General features: G+C 38.4%; 2 protein-coding genes across 2 annotated transcripts; one reads left to right on the forward strand and one right to left on the reverse strand.

Moving 5' to 3' along the window:
- The first annotated feature begins 5,488 nt into the window (after window positions 1-5,488).
- LOC147791388 (uncharacterized) lies at window positions 5,489-5,986 on the forward strand. The gene has a single exon (XM_087126101.1). It carries the CDS (start codon window positions 5,489-5,491, stop codon window positions 5,984-5,986), a length of 498 nt encoding a protein of 165 aa, XP_086982227.1.
- A 3,716-nt stretch (window positions 5,987-9,702) lies between these two features.
- KNATM (KNOX meinox protein) lies at window positions 9,703-11,037 on the reverse strand. Its single transcript, XM_023683848.2, has 3 exons — window positions 10,732-11,037; window positions 10,550-10,666; window positions 9,703-10,098 (listed from the first exon to the last, which is right to left on the reverse strand). Exons 1-3 carry the CDS (start codon window positions 10,891-10,893, stop codon window positions 9,922-9,924), a joined length of 456 nt encoding a protein of 151 aa, XP_023539616.2. The 5' UTR covers window positions 10,894-11,037; the 3' UTR covers window positions 9,703-9,921.
- Between the last annotated feature and the right edge of the window lie 9,467 nt (window positions 11,038-20,504).

Raw genomic sequence — 20,504 nt, forward strand, 5'->3', positions numbered from 1 at the left:
AGGTCCTTGTGATAATGGTTACATGCTGTGTGTTTCGAGTAACCAACTAGGAATAACCACTTTAAGGAGTAAAGGTGGCATTGATGTTGTGGTGGCAATAATCACCTGCTGCGTGTTTTGGTTGATCGCCTTATGACGATTTATATGTTGACCGCAATAGGGGAGTTCCTAACTAAGTATACCTGTTTTTAAAATGATTTTTCAGGCGAAGCTGTGGCACAGAGGTGACGAGTAGGATGCCAAAGTCAGTCACGGGGCGATTCAATAATTTTTATGTTTTTTTTTTGTCTCATTTTCTTGGAGAGACATTTCCGCAGTTTTGTTATTAATTTAAACTATGTTGTGGACGCCTAGTTTATGGGAACGGTTACACCAGATTTCCTTTTTATTTTAATTTTCCTACTTTGTTTTGAATATCTTTAGGTGGCATTGTTTTTTTTTTTTTTTTTTTTTTTTTTTTTTTTTTAAATTTTTTAAAGGGTACCTCGCACTTGATTTCTAATAAATGATCGTTTTGCATGGTTTTTATTCTTTTCCAAATAAATCACATTATTTTTCGTAATGGCCCTGACCGCTACTTATATGATAAGTTGGGTCGTTACAGTTGGTATCAGAGCCCAGTTATGGGATTCTGTAGACTGCTTACATCGTAAGCCAAAGAGTCGCCCATGACTGAACGGCAAACCCTCGTCACTTCCAGGTACGCTTGGCCATAAAATGGAGGAATATGTATTGTCGAATATTGAAATTACATTGGTTATCATGGGTGATTTTATGTACGCTTGTAAATCAAAATTAGTGGATAATGCATGTTGCTTGATGTACGAATATGTATTGTCGAGTATTGATGTTTTGATTGACTACATGTGTGGTTTTATGTACTCGTCAGTCATAAAGTAGTGAACAATACACGTTGCATAATACTCGGCTGAAAAAAATGAAATTTTACAAGGTAATTAATTGTGGATTAGGAACGAAATAAGTGAAAGGATGTCTGGCCAAGTAACAAAGTGGAAAACTAAACGTGCTCGAAGTGGGCCGGCAAGGGTACAGGAGAACCCATCTTTAGAGACCCCACTTCAAGAACAGTCAGTATATGCGAACCCAAATTCGGGGATAGGAGTTCCCCCATCTGATCTACCGAGAGCAAACCTTGATACTCCGGAAGTACCTAATATGACTGTGATGATGGGACTGATGCAATCCATGGCATAAACTAATGGGCAATTGGCACAACTGATCCCGACCTTAGTGCAAAGTGCCAAGCAGACGACCCATCACAACCGGGGGGACGCAGACGCATCAGAAGAAAGTAAGTATTTTCGAGCTTTCAAACGTCGGGACCCCGAAGTATTCGAGGAAAAATCCAAGGACCCTGTTGTACCTGAATTATGGTTGTCGGCTATTGATGAAATTTTTTCGACGCATGAAGTGTCTGGAGGAACATAGACTAACTTGCGTGACCTACCTATTACGCGAAGATGCTAAACTGTGGTGGCAATCAGCCTCCCGGGCGATTGCTGTAGACGAAGATGACATCACCTAGAAGTAGTTTAGAGCAGAGTTCCTCCGAAAATACTTCAAACCAGTGGTGCGATAGAAGAAGCAATGTGAATTCCTAAGCATAGAGTAGGAAAATAGGTCAGTAGAGGAGTATGAACGATAGTTCATCCATCTGTCCCATTTCGCCCCAATAATGGTCTCAACAGAAGAGCTGAAAGTAGAATGTGTTGTTATGGGTTTGCGACCCGATGTCCGAGGGGTGGTGTCAGCTGACCTTCCACCTAACTATGCAACAACACTCTGACTTGTCGAGACGCTCGACGATAGGGAATATCCAACAGAAGACACCCAAACTCACTTAAACACGTCGGTTGACCAGAAGAGAAAGAGAGAGCAAATGTCACCTACCTCCTCAAAGGTACCTTGGCACCAAGCCAAGACAAATTTAAACCAAGAGCGCAGGCAACCAAAGGCTTGCCCACATAACACACCACGTGATAGACCACGTTGCACGAACTGTGGGAGACGTCACCCAGGACAGTGCAGGTTTAAGAATAGGGTATGTTTCAACTGTCAAGAAGGTCACGTTGTCGTGCATTACACCCAAGAGAGAGCAACTAGTACCAATAGACCCCATGGTAACCAACTGACCTCAAACCCAAGGCCAGCTCCGCAACAGGGGCGAATGTATGCTACCACTCGCTAGGAGGCAGAAAATTCCGACACTGCAGTCGGGTACTACGCATGGGTCTTATTTGATTCTAGGTCAACCCACTCTTTTATCTCCACTAATCTTGTAAAACACGCAAGAGAAGTTGAACCGCTAGGGTACGGGTTGTCTGTGGGTACTTTGGCAGGGGTAAGTATGGAAGCCTTCAAGAGGGTAAAGGATTGTCAATTGTGTGTGTCAAACCACACGATGGATGTGACGCTGATAGTCTTAGATATGGCCAATTTTGACGTTATCTTAGGGATGGAGTGGTTAGCTAAAAACCATGCATCCATTGATTGCTTCAACAAGGAGGTTGTGTTCAGACCTCCTAGTCAGCCAAGCTTCAAATTCAAGGGGACCAGGGTGGGAATGGTCTCGAGAATAGTTTCAGCATTAAAGGCAAGGAAGATGTTATCCCAGGGTGCTTATGGGATATTAGCTCATGTGGTGGAATTAGGGTGAACCGAGGCGAGCATTAACTCAGTACCAGTAGTGAGAGAATTCGTCGACGTGTTCCCAGAAGATCTCTCAAGCCTACCCCCGGAGCGTGAGGTGGAATTCGAAATTGTACTTAAGCCAGGAACAACCCCTATATCAAGAGCCCTATACAGAATGGCCCCCGCTGAACTGAAAGAACTAAAGTTGCAGCTTCAAGAGCTACTAAACAAAGGCTTTATACGACCAAGTTTGTCTCCTTGGGGAGCCCCAGTGATTTGTGAAGAAGAAGGACGACTCTATACGCTTATGTATGGACTATCGAGAACTTAACAAAGTGACAATTAAAAACAAGTATCATTTACCCTGGATCGACAACCTGTTCGATCAGTTGCAAGGAGCAATTGTGTTCTCAAAGATTGACTTACGGTCAAGCTACCATCAGTTGAGGATTAGGGAGAGTGATATCTCAAAGACAGCCTTTCACACAATGTATGGACATTACGAGTTTAAGGTAATGTCATTTGGTTTGACCAACGCTCCAATAGTATTTATGGGGTTGATGAACAAAGTGTTTAGAGAATTCTTAGACAACTTCGTGATCGTCTTCATCGATGAAATCCTTGTGTATTCCAAGACTAGGGAACAACACGAGGAACATCTCAGGAAAGTGTTGACCACTCTGAGAACGAACAAGTTGTTTGCAAAGTTCTCCAAGTGTGAATTCTAGGGAGACCAGGTTGGATTTCTTGGGCATGTAGTTTCATAAATCGGAATCACCGTAGACCCAGCAAAGATTGAAGCGGTGACGAATTGGCCACGCCCAACCACAGTGACTGAGGTACGAAGTTTCCTTGGTCTAGCAGGGTATTATCGGCAGTTTGTGTAGGATTTCTCCAAGATCGCCACCCCCCTCACTGAGTTGACCAAGAAAGGAAAGTCGTTCACTTGAAATTATCAGTGCGAGGATAGTTTCCAGGAACTTAAACAGAGGTTAGTAACAGCCCCGATACTTACTGTGCCATCAGGAGATGGAGGCCTTGTAGTATATAGTGATGCTTCAAAAAGGGGGTTAGGGTGTGTCCTCATGCAACATGGGAAGGTTATCGCCTATGCTTCGCGTCAACTAAAAGAATACGAGCAAAACTATCCCACCCACAACCTAGAACTCGCAGTAGTGGTATTTGCACTAAAGATTTGGAGACACTACCTTTATGGAGAAAGGACCCAAATTTTCACTGACCACAAGAGTCTTAAATACTTCTTTACTCAGAAGGAGTTAAACATGAGATAACGCAGGTGGTTGGAGTTGGTTAAAGACTATGACGTGGAGATACTCTATCACCCGGGAAAGGCAAATGTGGTAGTTGATGCGTTGAGCCGAAAATCAACACACACGTCTACTCTAATCACCACACAAAAAGCGATCAAGTAGGATCTTGAACGCACTGGTGTAGCGGTGGCCGTGGGGTGGTTGCCGCTCAATTGGCCCAATTAACGATACAACCGACCTTGAGGCAACGTCTTATTGATAAACAACATGATGATCTAGATTTGGTTGGAAAAAGACATTTGATAGATGTCAATCAGACAGAGGAGTTTTCATTGACAGCCGATGGGGGGCTCTTGTACCATGGGCGGTTGTGTGTGCCAAATGAAGAAGAACTGAAGGTAGAAATCCTAACCGAGGCTCACCACTTGCCATTCGCCCTACATCCTAGCAGTACCAAGATGTATCAGGATTTGAAATGACATTATTGGTGGCAGAATATGAAATGTGATGTGGCCGAGTTTGTGAGCAAGTGTCTGGTTTGTCAACAAGTCAAAGCCCCAAGGCAGAAGCTGGCGGGGCTATTACAACCACTTAGCGTTCCTGAATGGAAGTGGGAGAACATCGCCATGGACTTTATCATGGGATTACCGAGGACGGCCAGAGGGTACACAGCTATATGGGTTGTGGTTGATAGGCTCACAAAGTCAGCTCACTTTCTGCTAGGGAAGTCTACTTATTCCGTGGATAAATGAGCTCAGTTGTACTTGAAGGAAGTAACAAGATTGCACGGGGTACCGGTATCCATTGTGTCAGATAGAGATCCCCGTTTCACATCAAAGTTTTGGGAAGGCCTTCAGAAAGCGCTGGGTACATGGCTAGAGTTTAGTACAACATTCCACCCACAGACGGATGAGCAAACTGAACGCGTAAACCAAATTCTGGAGGACATGTTATGGGCCTGTATGTTGGACTTTGCCGGTAGCTGGGACACACACTTGCATCTCATAGAGTTCTCTTATAACAATAGTTATCAAGCGACGTTGGGTATGACACCTTTTGAGGCCTTATACGGGAAGAAGTGTCGATCCCTAGTGTGTTGGGATGAAGTGGGAGAACGCAAGTTCTTGGGCCCCGACTTAGTACAAGCAACTAATGAGGCTATTCAGAAAATAAGGACTAGAATGCGTACGACCCAAAGCAGGCAAAAGAGTTATGCCGATGTGAGACAAAGGGATTTGGAGAAAGCGTTGGGTACACGGCTAGAGTTTAGTACAACATTCCACCCATAGACGGATAGGCAAACTGAACGCTTAAACCAAATTCTAGAGGACATGTTACGGACCTGTATGTTGGACTTTGCCAGTAGCTGGGACACACACTTGCATCTCATAGAGTTCGCTTATAACAATAGTTATCAAGCGACGTTGGGTATGGCACCTTTTGAGGCTTTATACGATAAGAAGTGCCGATCCCCAGTGTGTTGGGATAAAGTGGGAGAACGCAAGTTGTTGGGCCCTGACTTAGTGCAAGCAACTAATGAGGCTATCTAGAAAATAAGAACTAGAATGAGTACGGCCCAAAACAGGCAAAAAAGTTATGCCGATGTGAGACAAAGGGATTTGGAGTTTGAGGTGGGAGACAAAGTATTCCTTAAGATGGCTCCCATGAAAGGCGGTCTTAGGTTCGGGCGTAAAGGAAAGTTAAGCCCATGCTTCATTGGACCATTTGAGATCTTGGAGCGAGTGAGACAAGTAGCTTACCGGTTGGCCCTACCACCTGTAGTCTCAAGAGTCCACAATGTGTTCCATGTATCGATGTTGCGACTATACATATCTGACCCATCGCATGTGATAGATTTCAAACCTCTACGGTTGGATAAGGGTTTGAACTATGAGGAAGAACTAGTGCAAATTGTGGATAGGAAAGTGAAAACCCTATGTAATCGAGAGATTGCATTGGTCAAGGTATTATGGCGGAATCACCAGCTTGAAGAAGCCACTTGGGAACGAGAAGAGGAAATGATGAGCAAGTACCTTGAGCTCTTCAGAGCGGAAAGTAAGTAGCGCAAGCCTTGTGTATTTAAGTGAATTTCGAGGACAAAAGTTTCTTTTTGGAGGGGAATATTGTAAGGCCCACGTTTTGGGCCCAATTACAAAATAAGAGTTCTAAAAAATAAGCCCTAGGGTTCAGCATGAGAGCCAAACCCTTAGCCAGCCGCCGCTCGCCGCTATTCCTTCTTTCTGCCGTCGCTCCCGCTCGCCGCTCTTCCTTCTTTCTGCCTCCGACTGCCACCCTTCCTTCTCTCTTTTTCACTTTTCTTCCTTAAGCTGTTACCACCCAACGTTCACGATCCCACAGCCGATTGTTCCCTACACCGCTCCGTGCCCCTTCCCACATCAGAAAACCCCCGTCCAGCACCCACATCGCCACCGCGAGGAAACGCCATCGTCGTTGCCAGAACCGACATCAAGAGAATTAAACGCAGCAAAGATTCAACGACTACATAGGAAGAAGGATCAGTTCGAGGGGAGTCAGACCGTCGTTGATTAGGAAAGGCCAAGAAAGCAGCTCCTCAAGTAAGGGACACGCCTGTTGAAACTAAACGTTTTGTTTTTTTGAAAAATGGGTCGAACAAAATTGTCCTATGGCTAGGTGCTGTGTAATCTGATTGCTGAGTGTAATCTGATTGCTGAGTGTAATCTGATTGCTATGTGTAATCTGATTGCTGTGTGTAATCTGATTACTGTGTGTAATCTGATCGTTGTGGGTAATCTGATCGCTGTGTGTAATTGTGTGTAATATGATTTCTGTGTAATCTGATTGTTGTGTAATATGGTTAGGTTGGGTAGTCTGGTTAGGTGTCTATTATCGGATATTGTGCTTGTAGGTAGCAATGGTTAAGGAGTTTGTGGTAATAATTACATGCTGTGTGTTTCGGGTAACTAGCCACCAATAGTCACCTTTGGGGTGATTCTAGAAAACGACTATTAAGGTAAGGGTTACACGCTGTGTGTTTCGAGTAACCAACTAGAAATAACCACTTTAAGGAGTAAAGGTAGCATTGATGTTGTGGTGGAAATAATCACCTGCTGCGTGTTTTGGTTGATCGTCTTATGACGATTTATATGTTGACCCCAATAGGGGAGTTCCTTACTGAGTATTTTTATATTCATCCTGTTTTTAAAATAGGCGAAGCTGTGGCATGGAGGTGACGAGTAGGATGCCAAAGTCAGTCACGGGGCGATTCAAGGATTTTTATGTTTTTTTTTTTTGTAGTCTCATTTTGTTGGAGAGACGTTTTCACACTTTTGTTATTAATTTAAACTATGTTGTGGACGCCTAGTTTATGGGAACTAGGCAGTCACACAAGATTTCCCTTTGATTTTAAATATAAATGATCGTTTTGCATGGTTTTCATTCTTTTCCAAATAAATCACATTATTTTTCGTAACGGTCCTGACCGCTACTTATATGATAAGTTGGGTCGTTACAGGATTGTGATGTCCCACATTGGTTGGGGAGGAGAACAAACCACCATTTATAAGGGTGTGGAAACCTTCCCTTAGCAGACGCGTTTTAAAGCCTTGAGGGGAAGCCCGAAAGGGAAAGCCCAAAGAGGACAATATCTGCTAGCTGTGGATTTGGGTCGTTACAGTAGATGACTTATTATTGCTCCGACCTTGAGAACTCTTGTTATCATTCTTTTGAGCTCTCTTAGGCTGTGCAGTTCCTTGATGACTTCTTTTGTCACCGTTTTTGTATCAACGTTTGGTAGATGACTTATTATTGCTCCAACTTTCACTTGTGTAGTTGTGCAGTTCCTTGATGACTTCTTCTTTTGTCACTGTTTTTGTATCAATGTTTGGTAGATGACTTATTATTGCTCCGACTTTCACTTGTATATAGTGCTTCTTCTTCACCCTTCATTCGATCTTCTCCAATTGCAGACTTCGGTTCTAGTTTAGTAATCTCTTGGTAGATCGTCTTGACTTGTGGAAGTATTGAGCAATCGTCATGTCACGTTATGAAATTGATAATAGCTTATTCTCCAGAAGTTGTAGTCTCGTATCATTATTCTTTGAGAATATCACGAACGTGTCCCATGCCTCTTTCGGTGTCTTGTCATCCCAAATATGCTCTAACATCTCTTCTTCGAGTGTGGTCTTCAAGACAAGCATTGCTTTGCCTGCTTTGTTTCTCCATTTGCGCAAGGCGCCGTTAGAATCCTCCTCTGGTGGCGTAGTTTCACTCCCGCCAACAACCTCCCAAAGGCCCTGTCCTTGTAAATAGGACATCATGCATGTTGCCACGTGTTGTAGTTGTTGTTGAGTTTCTTGATTCCTCTTACGATTTGGAAGTCACCCATCGTGTTGGCAATACCTCAGTAATATCGAACAAGCCTTTTCGATACAAAACTTGCAGAGTCACCGACTACTCACGACACAAAGAAACTCACTCACTAATAATCTCAAGAAATCGTTTCTAATGTGGAAGATCAGATAGAGCTGCAGCCATAGAGCATACTAAGAATTTCAAGAGATCAGACAACCTACACTAATCTCGCTCTGATATCATGTTAGGAATCACGACTCTCCACAATGGTATGATATTGTCCACTTTGAGCTGAGCATAGGCTCTCATGGCTTTGCTTTGGGCTTCTCCTAAAGGTCTCATACCAATGGATATGTATTCCTTTACTTACAAACCCATGATCATTCCCTAAATTAGCCATTGTAGAACTCACTCCCAACAATCCTCAACGAAAAATTCTTAGGGAGAGAGAATTTGTAATGTCCGAGAAAAGTTCGTAACATAAAGAAGGGTAAAACTATAGTTTTAATTTTTTTTTGAATCAAATTGTAATATTTCTATTAAATTAAGGAATAAGAATTTGAAGGTGTTGTAAAAGAAAAAAATGTTATTATTATTATTCTTAAAGAAGTTGTAATATTTTCATTAAATTATATAAGAATTTGAAAGTATTGCAGAAGACCAAAATGTTCTTTTTAATTCTCAACGCAAGTAATATTTTTATTAAATTAAATAAGAAAATCTAGCAAAATCAGGAGAAGAATTTATTGATAAACTTAATTTCAGAAAATCTAGCAAAATCAAGAATTTTCATTGAAGCTCTTTCAAGAAAGCTCAAAGAAGGGGTGGATACAATAGCTTACCCAACAACGAGAATAACTAGAACCACAATTTGAAGAAATATCTAGACCCAAAATGTACTTCCCTTCCATGGGAGTCTCATAATGAAGATTCTAGAGTGATAACAACATGTCTTGTTACTAATAAATACAGTGTTCCTCGTCTACATATGCATGAACTTCTCCTTAATTAGTTAATTTATTGTGTTTTACCTATAATTTTGCATTTACTTTAGTAATTTGTCATTCCAATGTAGGTAAAAATTTGCTAACTCGATGAATAAAAGCACATAGTTCATTTATCTCTTTTCCCACTAAAATCACTTATTTATTTCACCCTAATAACAGTTTCTTTAATAGTGACCTAAATAACTTAAATAGAGTTTCACACCTCAATCCAATCTTCTATTTTTTAATTGAATTGTTAGGTTGTTCTTTGAATACCTATTAAAAAAAATATTATTTGTCTACGAACATATTACATTAATAACTAAAATTTTACAACTCATAGCTTATCACTAATTTCAATTACCCTCGTCAAATGTCTTAATATATAATATTCTTAAAATATAGTTGAGTTGAATAATTTTGATAAACTACCAATATAGACATGAATAATTTTGCATGAATTATAGTTATATAGATGAATATTATTATCCCCAAGCATTAATATGGTCTAGATAGGCAGCCAAATTACCCTACTTAATGTGAAAAACAGAAGCTACTGATCATATTACAGCCATTCTTACATATCCCTGTTAGAGACCTGGGTCCGTACTCCACAAGTAGGTAGGGTGGGTTAGAGAACAACTCATGTCCGTTATGTACTCTACACTTCCTAATTGCCTTCACTTTGTGTCGCTAGTAGCAGCAGAAGATGAGGCCGCGGTGGGTTTCTTGGCTGCCGCACCCGTCGCCGTCAGCTCCCTTAGTTGCGAGTTCATGCTGTTTATGAATGCCATCGATTTTAACTGAGATTCCTCCATTGCTTCTTTCAGCATGCTCAATGCATAGCAATAGCTTTCCTGCACACATAACTCCTTCAGTCTCAACACACCATATCATTTTTGTCCACTTTGAGCACAAGCTCTCGTGGCTTCGTTTTGGGCTTCTCCCAAAAGGTCTCGTACCAATGAAAATGTATTTCTTACTTATAAACCTATGATTATTCCCTAAATTAGCCCATGTGGGATTTCTCCCCAACAATCCTCGACCCTTTGTACTAAAAATACATTAATCTCAATTCTTTTCGACTTTTGAAATAAAACTTAGGACAGACGACTTAACAATTCTTCTCTTAGAAATGCTCTACGATTGGTAAGTTTCCCTAAAATTAAGTCATGTGTCAACAATGCACTTGTATATGACATGTAATTATTTTTAACGGTTTACTAATCTTTCGACATCCAATGATTCAAACGTGATGATACTTATTATAAAGTTCGAATTCCGAATGATATGTAGTTAATACCATACCATGAAGCGATCTAGCTCCGATTGGTTAAGCGTATTCAAGCATCTGATCTCGTTTTCTCGGTGTTCCATCAAATCCATAGCCAAATAACCTCGGTCCAATTCACCAATTCCTCCAACCTGAACACACAAACATACAACAAATGACTACTAATTTTATCATGAATACAAATAAGTAAACTCACCTTCAAACAGTTGAGATGAGTCTCAAGTAAGAGGCCATATAAGGGGTGGCTAGAAATTCTCGTACGCAGCATATCTCCGTCCACGCCATCGTCTTCTTCCTCGTGTTTTAGTTGGAGTTGGACACGAAGTGGTTGGTCTGTAGAATGGTTCCCAGAGTCCATTGGAGGTTGGTAAAGCAGCCGAAAGTAGAAAGAAGGGTGATTAAAGCATTAGAAGGGAGTTGCATATTTATTTTGGGAGATGCCCAAAATAAGTGACCCATGCAAAAATGCATATATTTTAGAATGAACAGTGGGAGTCAGAGGAGGAGTAAATGGATGGCAGTGAGTGTGGGCTTTCTGTTCCCTATTCTCTTCGTTGATGGCTTTTTACACATCGTGAAAGTAACACTTCGAAGGGGTTTCTCGAATAATGGGTTTCATTGTTAGTACAAAAAAAAAAATGATGTACATCATCACAGGCCCCTTCTCTTCCTTCCTCTTACCTCTTTTTTGTAGTTACTATTGGTTCCATCACTTTTGGTACCAAAAAACTCCAAATCCTTAACTGTTCATGATGTTGATGCCCTTTTATCAATGCTTTAAAACCCATTTGAGGATGAGAATGTTTGGATTACTGTTGATGTACCCTCATAGAAATGACAGTTCAAGGCGTATATTGGATTACGTGCTTATTATATCTCTGGTGGGGCGGGGCGGGGCGGGGTGGGGTGGGGTGGGGTGGGGTGGGGTGGGGGGGCATATTTACTCTGTCCACTAGTTCAATGTATGTATTTGTGTATATATATTCAGTCACACTTTTGGCTCTATCCCTACATTATGTGTTCTTTATTATTTTATTTTTGTTTATTTACTTACTTACTTACTCAGATTTATTCTGCACGACCCAGAATTTATATTCTTCAATTCAAATCTCCAAATTCATGAATTTGATTAACTTTATGACGTGTACTTAACTCGCAGCCTTCAATCGACAACATCATCATCACACTCTTCTGTGCGACCTACTCTCCATTGGCTACTCCCCTCTACCGCCAGATCCAACCACTTTTTAGCCCTTTTTCTTTTTTTTTTCTTTTTTTTTTTGGGATTTATGCCTTTAACCCCACTTAATTTTTAATAATAATTTTGTTTATTTTATTTTAAATTTAATATTGTCACGGTACAAAAAAAATATAAGGTTACTACTTAGATTACATTATTCATAAAGTGGTTATCACAGATATGACATGCCCAAATATGCAAAAAAAAAAAAAAAAAAAAAAAAAAAAAAAAAATCATTTAAAAAGATTTATTAAAAACACTATCATGAACTTAAACTTTCTACCCAATTTTTTTTCTTAAAATTTTTTATATAGTAAAAAAATTAGGGAAAAAAATGGCTAAAGTCAACCATCAGGGAGAAGAAAAGTTTTTTTAAAAAAAAAAAGAGAGAGAAAAATGGTGGGAGGAAAGAAACTTAACTGGTGAGGTAATCCGATCTTGCCACAATGAGTCATTTTCTGGCCATGGCTCTTTCATGAATGTTTCTCAAAAAGTTTGAAACTATTTGATCTAAATATTTGAATCGTCGAAAACCGTCAAGAAACAAGAAAGATGGCAAGATTGCGAGAACTATGTTTTCAATGCTTTAAGTGATTGATAAGAATATCTCCCTAATAAAGGATGCAAGAGAAAATAAATTAAGCTTAAGGTGTGAGATATCTCCCTAATAAAGGATGCAAGAGAAAATAAATTAAGCTTAAGGTGTGAGATATCTCCCTAATAAAGGATGCAAGAGAAAATAAATTAAGCTTAAGGTGTGAGAGCTAGAGTGGTTTTCACTTTGACCTAGGTCAATACTTTATCAGTAGACCAAGCATTTAGGATCTTAAGTGGCGATTAGAGGTCCAGACCTAAGTGCACCTAGAGGCTGGATTAGCTCGATAAGCTAGTTCTAAGAATCCTAAAAATTGCAAAATGAGATTTAAATTGCCTAGATGTCCCTAAGAACCTAGTAAACCTCCACAATACCCAAAGAAATTTAAGAGATCTAATGAGACCTCTAGCAGTGTGAAACAGTATCAACTTGAATACTCAAGACTATGTCTAGAAGCAGGTAGAGAGTTGTAAACTACCTTTTAGAGGAGACGAGGAACTATACAAATAAGCTCATGGTAGTTGCCACTATTATGTGCAAAAACAGTCTGGGATCCTCTCAACAAGCTCACTATACTGTAAACCATCATTGAGAGGGGCGATGGACCATACAAGTAGACTCAATAACGGGCAGACACACAAGATGGCTCCCCTAAGTGTTGATTGTATGATTTTTCAGGTAAAAGGGTCACCAATTAACTTTACACAAATGTGTTGAGACCAGATACCATACTTTTCAATGAGATCTCAACCTAGGATATCGAATGTTCATTGTTGTAGCTATGCAAACTTACTCAGTATGAGAACAAAAAGCAGGTTCACCTGAGATGAGATTCTCCATCCAAGAGATATGCAGCACTAGAATTTGATGAACACCTTTTCGACCCAAATAAGGTCTATAACATGTAAGAGAACCACTTGGAACTTCGAGACCTTCTGAGAAACTTAGATATCTATAAAACTATACCCAAACTTCTTAGAGCCTAAAGAAAAGTTTATGGTAACTTACTAGGATAAGAGTACAATAAAAGTCTAGAGATAGGATTGAGTACTTTTTACACTCACACCTTTTTTTTTTTTTTTTTTTTTTTTTTTTTTTTTTTTTTTTTTTTTTTTTTTTTTGTAGGGGTTCCTAGGTTGCTAGTTGAGGTGGGGGATTGTTGAAAAGCTAAGTGGTCACAATGGGGATCATCCTAGGGTGTTGTCCAATCCTTACATTTTGATTTTTTTGTAATGGTAACTCGAACCCATTTTTCATCTGTAATAAATTTAAATAACACTAGTTTTAGTTGAATTTCGTTTTTATTTTAATTGTGGTGTTGTTTGTTTTAATTTGATTTAAAATTTTTACTGTATTTTTTTTTTCTTTTTTTTTTTCTTTGTTTGATCGTTTTTTCTCACTATTTGAGATTCAAAACCTTAAAAATTGGGTCATGAGCAAATGGCTAATAGAAGTTGAAACAAGAAGATTTTTAGAAGAATGGAAACACCATGATCTCTAAGGGCTACAACTAAAATGCAAAATGTATCTACCCTATCTTCATTTTCATGGTATCCACAATAGTCATCTTTTTATGAGTGTCTTAGCCATGACTTGGAAAAATAAATAGCCAACATGGCTAGAGTATTTAAAAAAAACTTGTTAATACTCCATGTTGGTGTCAAAAACTGTTATCACATGCAATTGTGGTAGGGCCTGTTGAACACAACTTTCTGTAGGAAGCACTCACACACTTTATTAAGATCAATCAAGAAGAGATTTACAACACATTCGGCAGAAACTACTACTTTGTGTTGCTTGGGAGATTTCTTGGGACGATAAACTAAGTAGGATAGGGGTATTTATAGTCAATCTATTCCTAAAATTTCTCAAACTTTTTCCTAAAATAACTTAATCATTTTCCTAAATTTATTCCTCTAAAATCCCTAAATCATTTTCCTAAATTTATTTCAAATCCTAAATCATAAATATAATTACTCATGGTTGGGCTTAACCCTAATGGGCTAATGATGACATTTTAACATTCCCCCTCAACACTAGTCCTCATTCGTTGCACCATGTTGAGCTGACAGCGAAAACTCTCATGTTTGCCAGTATTCAACCCTTTTGTAAACAAGTCTGCCACTTGATCATCTGTCTTGATCTGCTGCATCTCGATTTCTTCCTTCAAGACTTTCTCTCTAATGAAATGGTAGTGTACCCCACATGCTTTGTTCTAGCGTGAAACACCGAATTTTCTGCTAGGCGAATCGCAGATTGATTGTTGCAATGAAGTGGTATTGGATACTCACTTTTCTGGTGCCAATCTTCCATCAAGAGTTTCAGCAATATACTTTTCTGAGCTGCTCTAGTTGCTGCTTTGTACTCTGTTTCTCCGATACTGGACCTTTGAGTATCGTGATACCGTTTGACATATCTCCAGGTCCGTCGGGCCGCATCCAAATGAGGCTTCTTTTGCATATACTGACTAATGACTCCAACTTCATTTTCGAATCCATTTGGTTGGTTCATGTAGATCTCCTCGTCCAACTCTCCATGCAATAAAATATTCTTCATATCCATCTGCCAAAATTTCCAATCTTTATTAACAATGCTGGAGGAACTTGTACAATAGTGATCTTCACCACTGGACTAAACATTTCATCATAGTCTAGTCCATATTGTTGACAAAACTCTCGAGCTATAGGTTGAGTCTTGTATCTCTCAATTGATCCATTCGAGAGACACGTTATTTCGTAAGCCCACTTGCAAGAGATGAGTTTGGTATCTTTTGGTCTTGGCACTGATTCCCAAGTTTGATTTTGTTCCAGGGCTATAATTTCTTCCTTCATCGCTTTCTGCCAAGTTGAGTTTTGTGATGCTTCTTCATATGTCTCCGGCTCATTAACTTCGTCTTCTACTGCGTTGACATACTTTGGATTTGGCTTTAGGATTATTTTTTAATGTTTGGGTTGTTGAGGTGTCATTTCATTTTCACTAGGTTCGCTTGGTTGAGTCACTTCTTGCTCACCAACACTAGTGTCACTTGAATTTTCAGGCACATCAGCACTTAAGCAAATGTGTACAGTTTACTCCCCCGTCTTATGTGGAAGAATCTCTTCAGTTTGCTCTCCCGTTAGAAGAATTTCTTTAATTTGCTCAAGGTCTGGTAATACTTCCTTCTCTGAGGGCCACACCTCTTCCATTGTACCACTTTGATCGTCAATCATGTGGTTTGAGTATCCTGAATCAATGATCCAATCATTCTCATAATCGATATGGTCTCTCATCATCGTCATGAGTGCTAGCTCATCTTCTTCTATAGCATACAGTACCTCTGCATCCCATTCCTCCTCCATCTCCATGTTGGAGGATGCCACATTGCTTTCGACAAATTTTTTCTTGGACCAACAATCTCTGGACATGTGGCCCTTCTTCCCGCAATTGTAGCAAATACCCTTAAATCTTTTCTCTTGAGAGTTATTGTTATCGTTCTTCTGAACTCTCCCTGGTTGTACAGTTCCTTGGTGACTTCTTCTTTTGTCACCATTGTATCCACGTTTGGTAGACGACCTATTATTGCTCTGGCCTTCACTTGTGTAGAGTGCTTCTTCTTCACCCTTCAATGTGATGCCTCCTATTTGTTTAGCCATGACTTCTTGGCTGGCTAACAAATTTTCGAACTCTACAAGTGATGGTTGAGTGGGCCATCCTTGTACAACAATAATAAAGCTTCTATATTCTGGTCGCAATCCATGGATTATAATCCTCTTCATTCGATATTCAACAATGGCGGACTTCGGGTCTAGTTCAGTAATCTCTCGACAGATCGACTTGACCTTGTGGAAGTACTGAGCAATCGTCATGTCACGTTGTGAAATTGACAACAACTCGTTCTCTAGAAGTTGTAGTCTTGTATCGTTCTTCTTTGAGAACAACATCATGAACGTGTCTCATGCTTCTTTCGGTGTCTTGTCATCCCAAATATATTCTAACATCTCTTCTCCGATTGTGGTCTTCAAGGCAAACATTGTTTTGCCTGCTTTGATTCTTCATTTGCGCAAGGCGCCATTAGAATCCTCCTTTGGCGGCGTAGTTTTACACCCGCCAACGATTTTCCAAAGATCATGTCCTTGTAAATAGGACATCATGCATGTTGCCCACGTGTTGTAGTTGTTGTTATTGAGTTTCTTGATTCCTCCAATGATTTGGAAATCACCCATCGTGCTAGCTATACCTCAGTAATACCAAACAAGCTCTTTCGATACAAGACTTGCAGAGTCACAGACTACTCACGACACAAAAGAAACTCACTCACTACTAATCTCAAGAAATCGTTTCTGATGTGGAAGATCAGACAGAGTTGCAACCACAAAGCATACTAAGAATTCCAAGAGATCAGATAACCTACACTAACCTCGCTTTGATACCAGATTGTTGAACACAACTTTCTGTGGGAAACACTCGCACACTTTATTAAGACCAATCGAGAAGAGATTTACAAGACACTCGATAGAAACTATACTGTGTGTTGCTTGGGATTTCTTGGGATGATGAACTAAGTAGGATGAAGGGTATTTACACGGTAGTCAATCTATTCCTAAAATTTCTAAACTTTTTCCTAAAATACCTATATCATGTTACTAAATTTATTCCTAAAATTCCTAAATCATTTTCCTAAATTTATTTCTAAAATCCTAAATCCTAAATATAATTATTCATACAATGGTTGGGCTTAACCCTAGTGGGCTAGTAATGACATTTTAACCAGGCTTATCTTTTCATAAATTTTTTTTTGGATTCCACTTTTTAGTCGGAGTCCGAACATTGTTGAATGAATAGTACTTTTCTACACATGGTCCACACACGTGCATATGAACCCATTAGAAGGCCTCGTATATGTATTCCCTAGGCTTGATAACGTGCTAGCACACGCTCAGAAGAGAATAAACTCTTTATTCTCACAGCTGAAACATTGGGAACCGTTTTGATTTTATTAAAAAAATAAAATAAAGCAATAAATATAAGAGTAATAACTCTAACTTGGTAGAACCACACATTGCAACCTTCTATTCCAACGACGTAAAAGTTCTTCCAAATGCCACAACATCTTCCTTGTTATGAGTCGAACACAAAGCTAAGACTTGTGGGAGCCTTTAAAATAAAATCTCCAATGAACTAGAGAAAGAGAGTTTTAAAAGAAGAGAAGGTGGAAGATCAGTCCCATATTTGAATATCTCTTGGATATCTTATTCAAATCAAATTACGTTATAAATATGGCCTATATATTTAACTAATATTAACGGTTTTAATATTTAATATATCAAATATAATAAATATATTTTTAATGTATCTAATATCTTAAATATTAATTTGAACCCTTAGAAATGTTGTGAATTTATTGATTATAAGCTCTAATAATATAAAATTAATTCATCAATTTTCATTAATTAAATATAGGTCGCTCCACTATGGACTTAGAGTTTCACTCTTATGCATTATAAAACAAGTTATGTCCATTGATATAATCCTTATAAACAAGTCAATCTTCACTAGCCGTTCATAATTATAGTTGAGTCAAAAGTATGTTTTACCCTTATAATTGCATTTTTTTACCTTCATTTTATAATGAACAATTTATTTATGATCTAATCATAAACCAAGTCCTCCTAAGGTCAATAAGAGGGTAAAACCCTATTGATATGTAACGCCACTAATTTTCTTACCCTTAATTAGTGACGCCACTACATGCATGTTTTGAACACATATGCAGAATCTCATAATAAATACTTTTAAAATAAGGTCATGGACTAAAATATTTAGATAAATAAATTGGAATAAAACACCTATCAACTACTAATTAAATTCAATGCTACTAACCTATCATGATTTATCCTGACTTCCATGACCTTTCCAACATTCACCATCATCCGTGCATGGGAGCTTTACCTTTACCTGAAAATATGAGAGTAGCACATAACTTTGAGTATTTTAAGAAATACTCAGTAAGTCACTCCACTATTGAGACTATTGGGGTTAGCAATGCAATCACACGCATAACATGATTGAGACCTATCTTTTGAAACCGTAACATGACCTTAGGCTCTTTCCAGTTTCAACCAGGATTGGATGTATAGTACTTCCCCACTAGGCAGGTTCAAATACGTATCCCTTAGGCTTGACTAGTCGGGCACAATGGATTACACATCACCACATGCCACAAAAAAGAAAAACCCGTATGATATCATGACGAACATAAATATCGAAGGTACGTATCCGTACTAGTATAACATAATGGGGAAGTATCTTGATGCACATGACATATATACACGCATGAAGTCCTATGATTATTTTATAACTCATAACTCGTGAAGTGCTATAATACCTCACTTGCAAATGGGGAAGTATAAAGCGACGCTCATTCATAACTCGTAAAGTAGTATCTACATTCAAGGCAAGAAAGTTGACTAGCTAGGGAGTGTGAGGCATTTTGGATAGTTGAGTCGATCGGTACCTATTGTAGAACATGACATATATACCTCATTTTGCAATTGTATAACTACACAAAAAATACATGCCTCAAGTATATCGATAGTTTGGAATACAAACATATAACAAGAAGAAATTGTTTGGCTGAAGTCCACCCCTCAAGCAGACGATAATCATGGTAGGTCTTCAAGGAACACATTTGGGAATTCTCTACAATGGGTACTGATCGACTCAATTACCCAAAATGCCTCAGACTCCTTGCCTTGAATGTGGATACCACTTTACGAGTTATGAATGAAAATTGATTTATACGTCCCTACTATACGACATATATACACACATGAAGTCTCATTATCGTAATTCGTAAAGTGGTATAACTCTTAATATGAGTAGAATACGAGTTGGGTTAGAGAAATATTCGTACTTAACTAATATATTCATTTTTTATATTAATAATTTTTTTTTTCTAAGAGCATTTTGCCATTCGAATCAAAGATTTCGGAGAAGATTTAGATTATTGTTGGGTTGGTAACTTGAGCAATTTTAATAGAGTTCACAACTCAACTCAATCCTCTATTATTGTTGGGTTGTTTGTAAAAAAAATCTTATTTTCTATAAATAAATAAAATTTCTTAAAGTTTAAATATCAAACATTCACCAGTAACATGAGTCCCTAATATCATTTACAAATGTCAAATATTTTTAATATTTATAATAATCTTAAAAATAGAGTAGGGTAGGGTTGGGTTGGGTTGTAACTCTATTTTAGAGCTGGTTGAGTTAAATTGACCAAAAAAATGTCAACCCACGAACTGACCCGAATTTTCAATTTCTAAAAAATTTAATCGAACATAAATAAAAAAATATATATAACCCAACCCAATCCGAGAGTTAGATTATATTTTCAAGAAAATTCGGATAAAATGCATTGATACATGAAATACATGTCTAAATTATGTCAATAGTTGAATTTATGGGCTTAGCTTAAGAAAGGGAGAGAAACAAATTGTACAATCCATTTCAAGGGAGGAATATCATCTTATGCTTGGAGACCATGTTTCAAATGAAAATATTGCTAGTGATGAAGTGGAGACAAGTAAAGAGAGTGCAAGTATATGTTGTTTCACGTCCATTAGAGACAAAAAGTGAAAGAAAGTGAAAAAAAGTGAAAAAGAGAGAGGGTTCCATGCCTGGAGTTTGTGAGGAGAACCATGTTTTGTATGCAAAACGACATACACAAATTAAGTGTACTTACTTTTTTCTCTTGAATTTTTGTAATAAATTAAAATGTTTATTGAAAAGGAAGATTCAATGATTGATTCCCATATGAGCTAACGTTAAATTCATGGGAAGAACAAGACCATTGGGTTACACAAAAAACATCATTCCCATTTCACTTCTACGTTCATTTACGGAGCAAAGACAAATGTGAAGATAACCACGAGAAGCAAATGACTTTAAGTTTGCATAAGAAAGAGAATAATATGAAATAAAGTGTCTTAATCATGCCACAAAAATTTTATGATGAATGACAAGACTATATCATACATGTTTGAATTTGTGGAGATTTTGTTGTAGTTTTCAATTTTAAAGGTTTTAAGTTATAATTTGGTTGTTATTATGATATTGATAGATATGAGAGTTTCAACTGACCATAGATTACTTA

The sequence above is a fragment of the Cucurbita pepo genome, chromosome 8 (genome assembly GCF_057944985.1).
Source record: "Cucurbita pepo subsp. pepo isolate OVF chromosome 8, ASM5794498v1, whole genome shotgun sequence".
Lineage (NCBI taxonomy): Eukaryota > Viridiplantae > Streptophyta > Magnoliopsida > Cucurbitales > Cucurbitaceae > Cucurbita > Cucurbita pepo.

Bases quoted from the DNA above. Each gene is read 5' to 3' on its own strand.
- KNATM (XM_023683848.2), bottom strand. From the start codon at position 10,893: ATGGACTCTGGGAACCATTCTACAGACCAACCACTTCGTGTCCAACTC. The intron at 10,667-10,731 runs GTGAGTTTACTT...TTGTGTGTTCAG, and splicing joins CTCATCTCAACTGTTTGAAG to GTTGGAGGAATTGGTGAATT. The intron at 10,099-10,549 runs GTATGGTATTAA...TTATGTGTGCAG, and splicing joins CGGAGCTAGATCGCTTCATG to GAAAGCTATTGCTATGCATT.
- LOC147791388 (XM_087126101.1), top strand. From the start codon at position 5,489: ATGAGTACGGCCCAAAACAGGCAAAAAAGTTATGCCGATGTGAGACAA.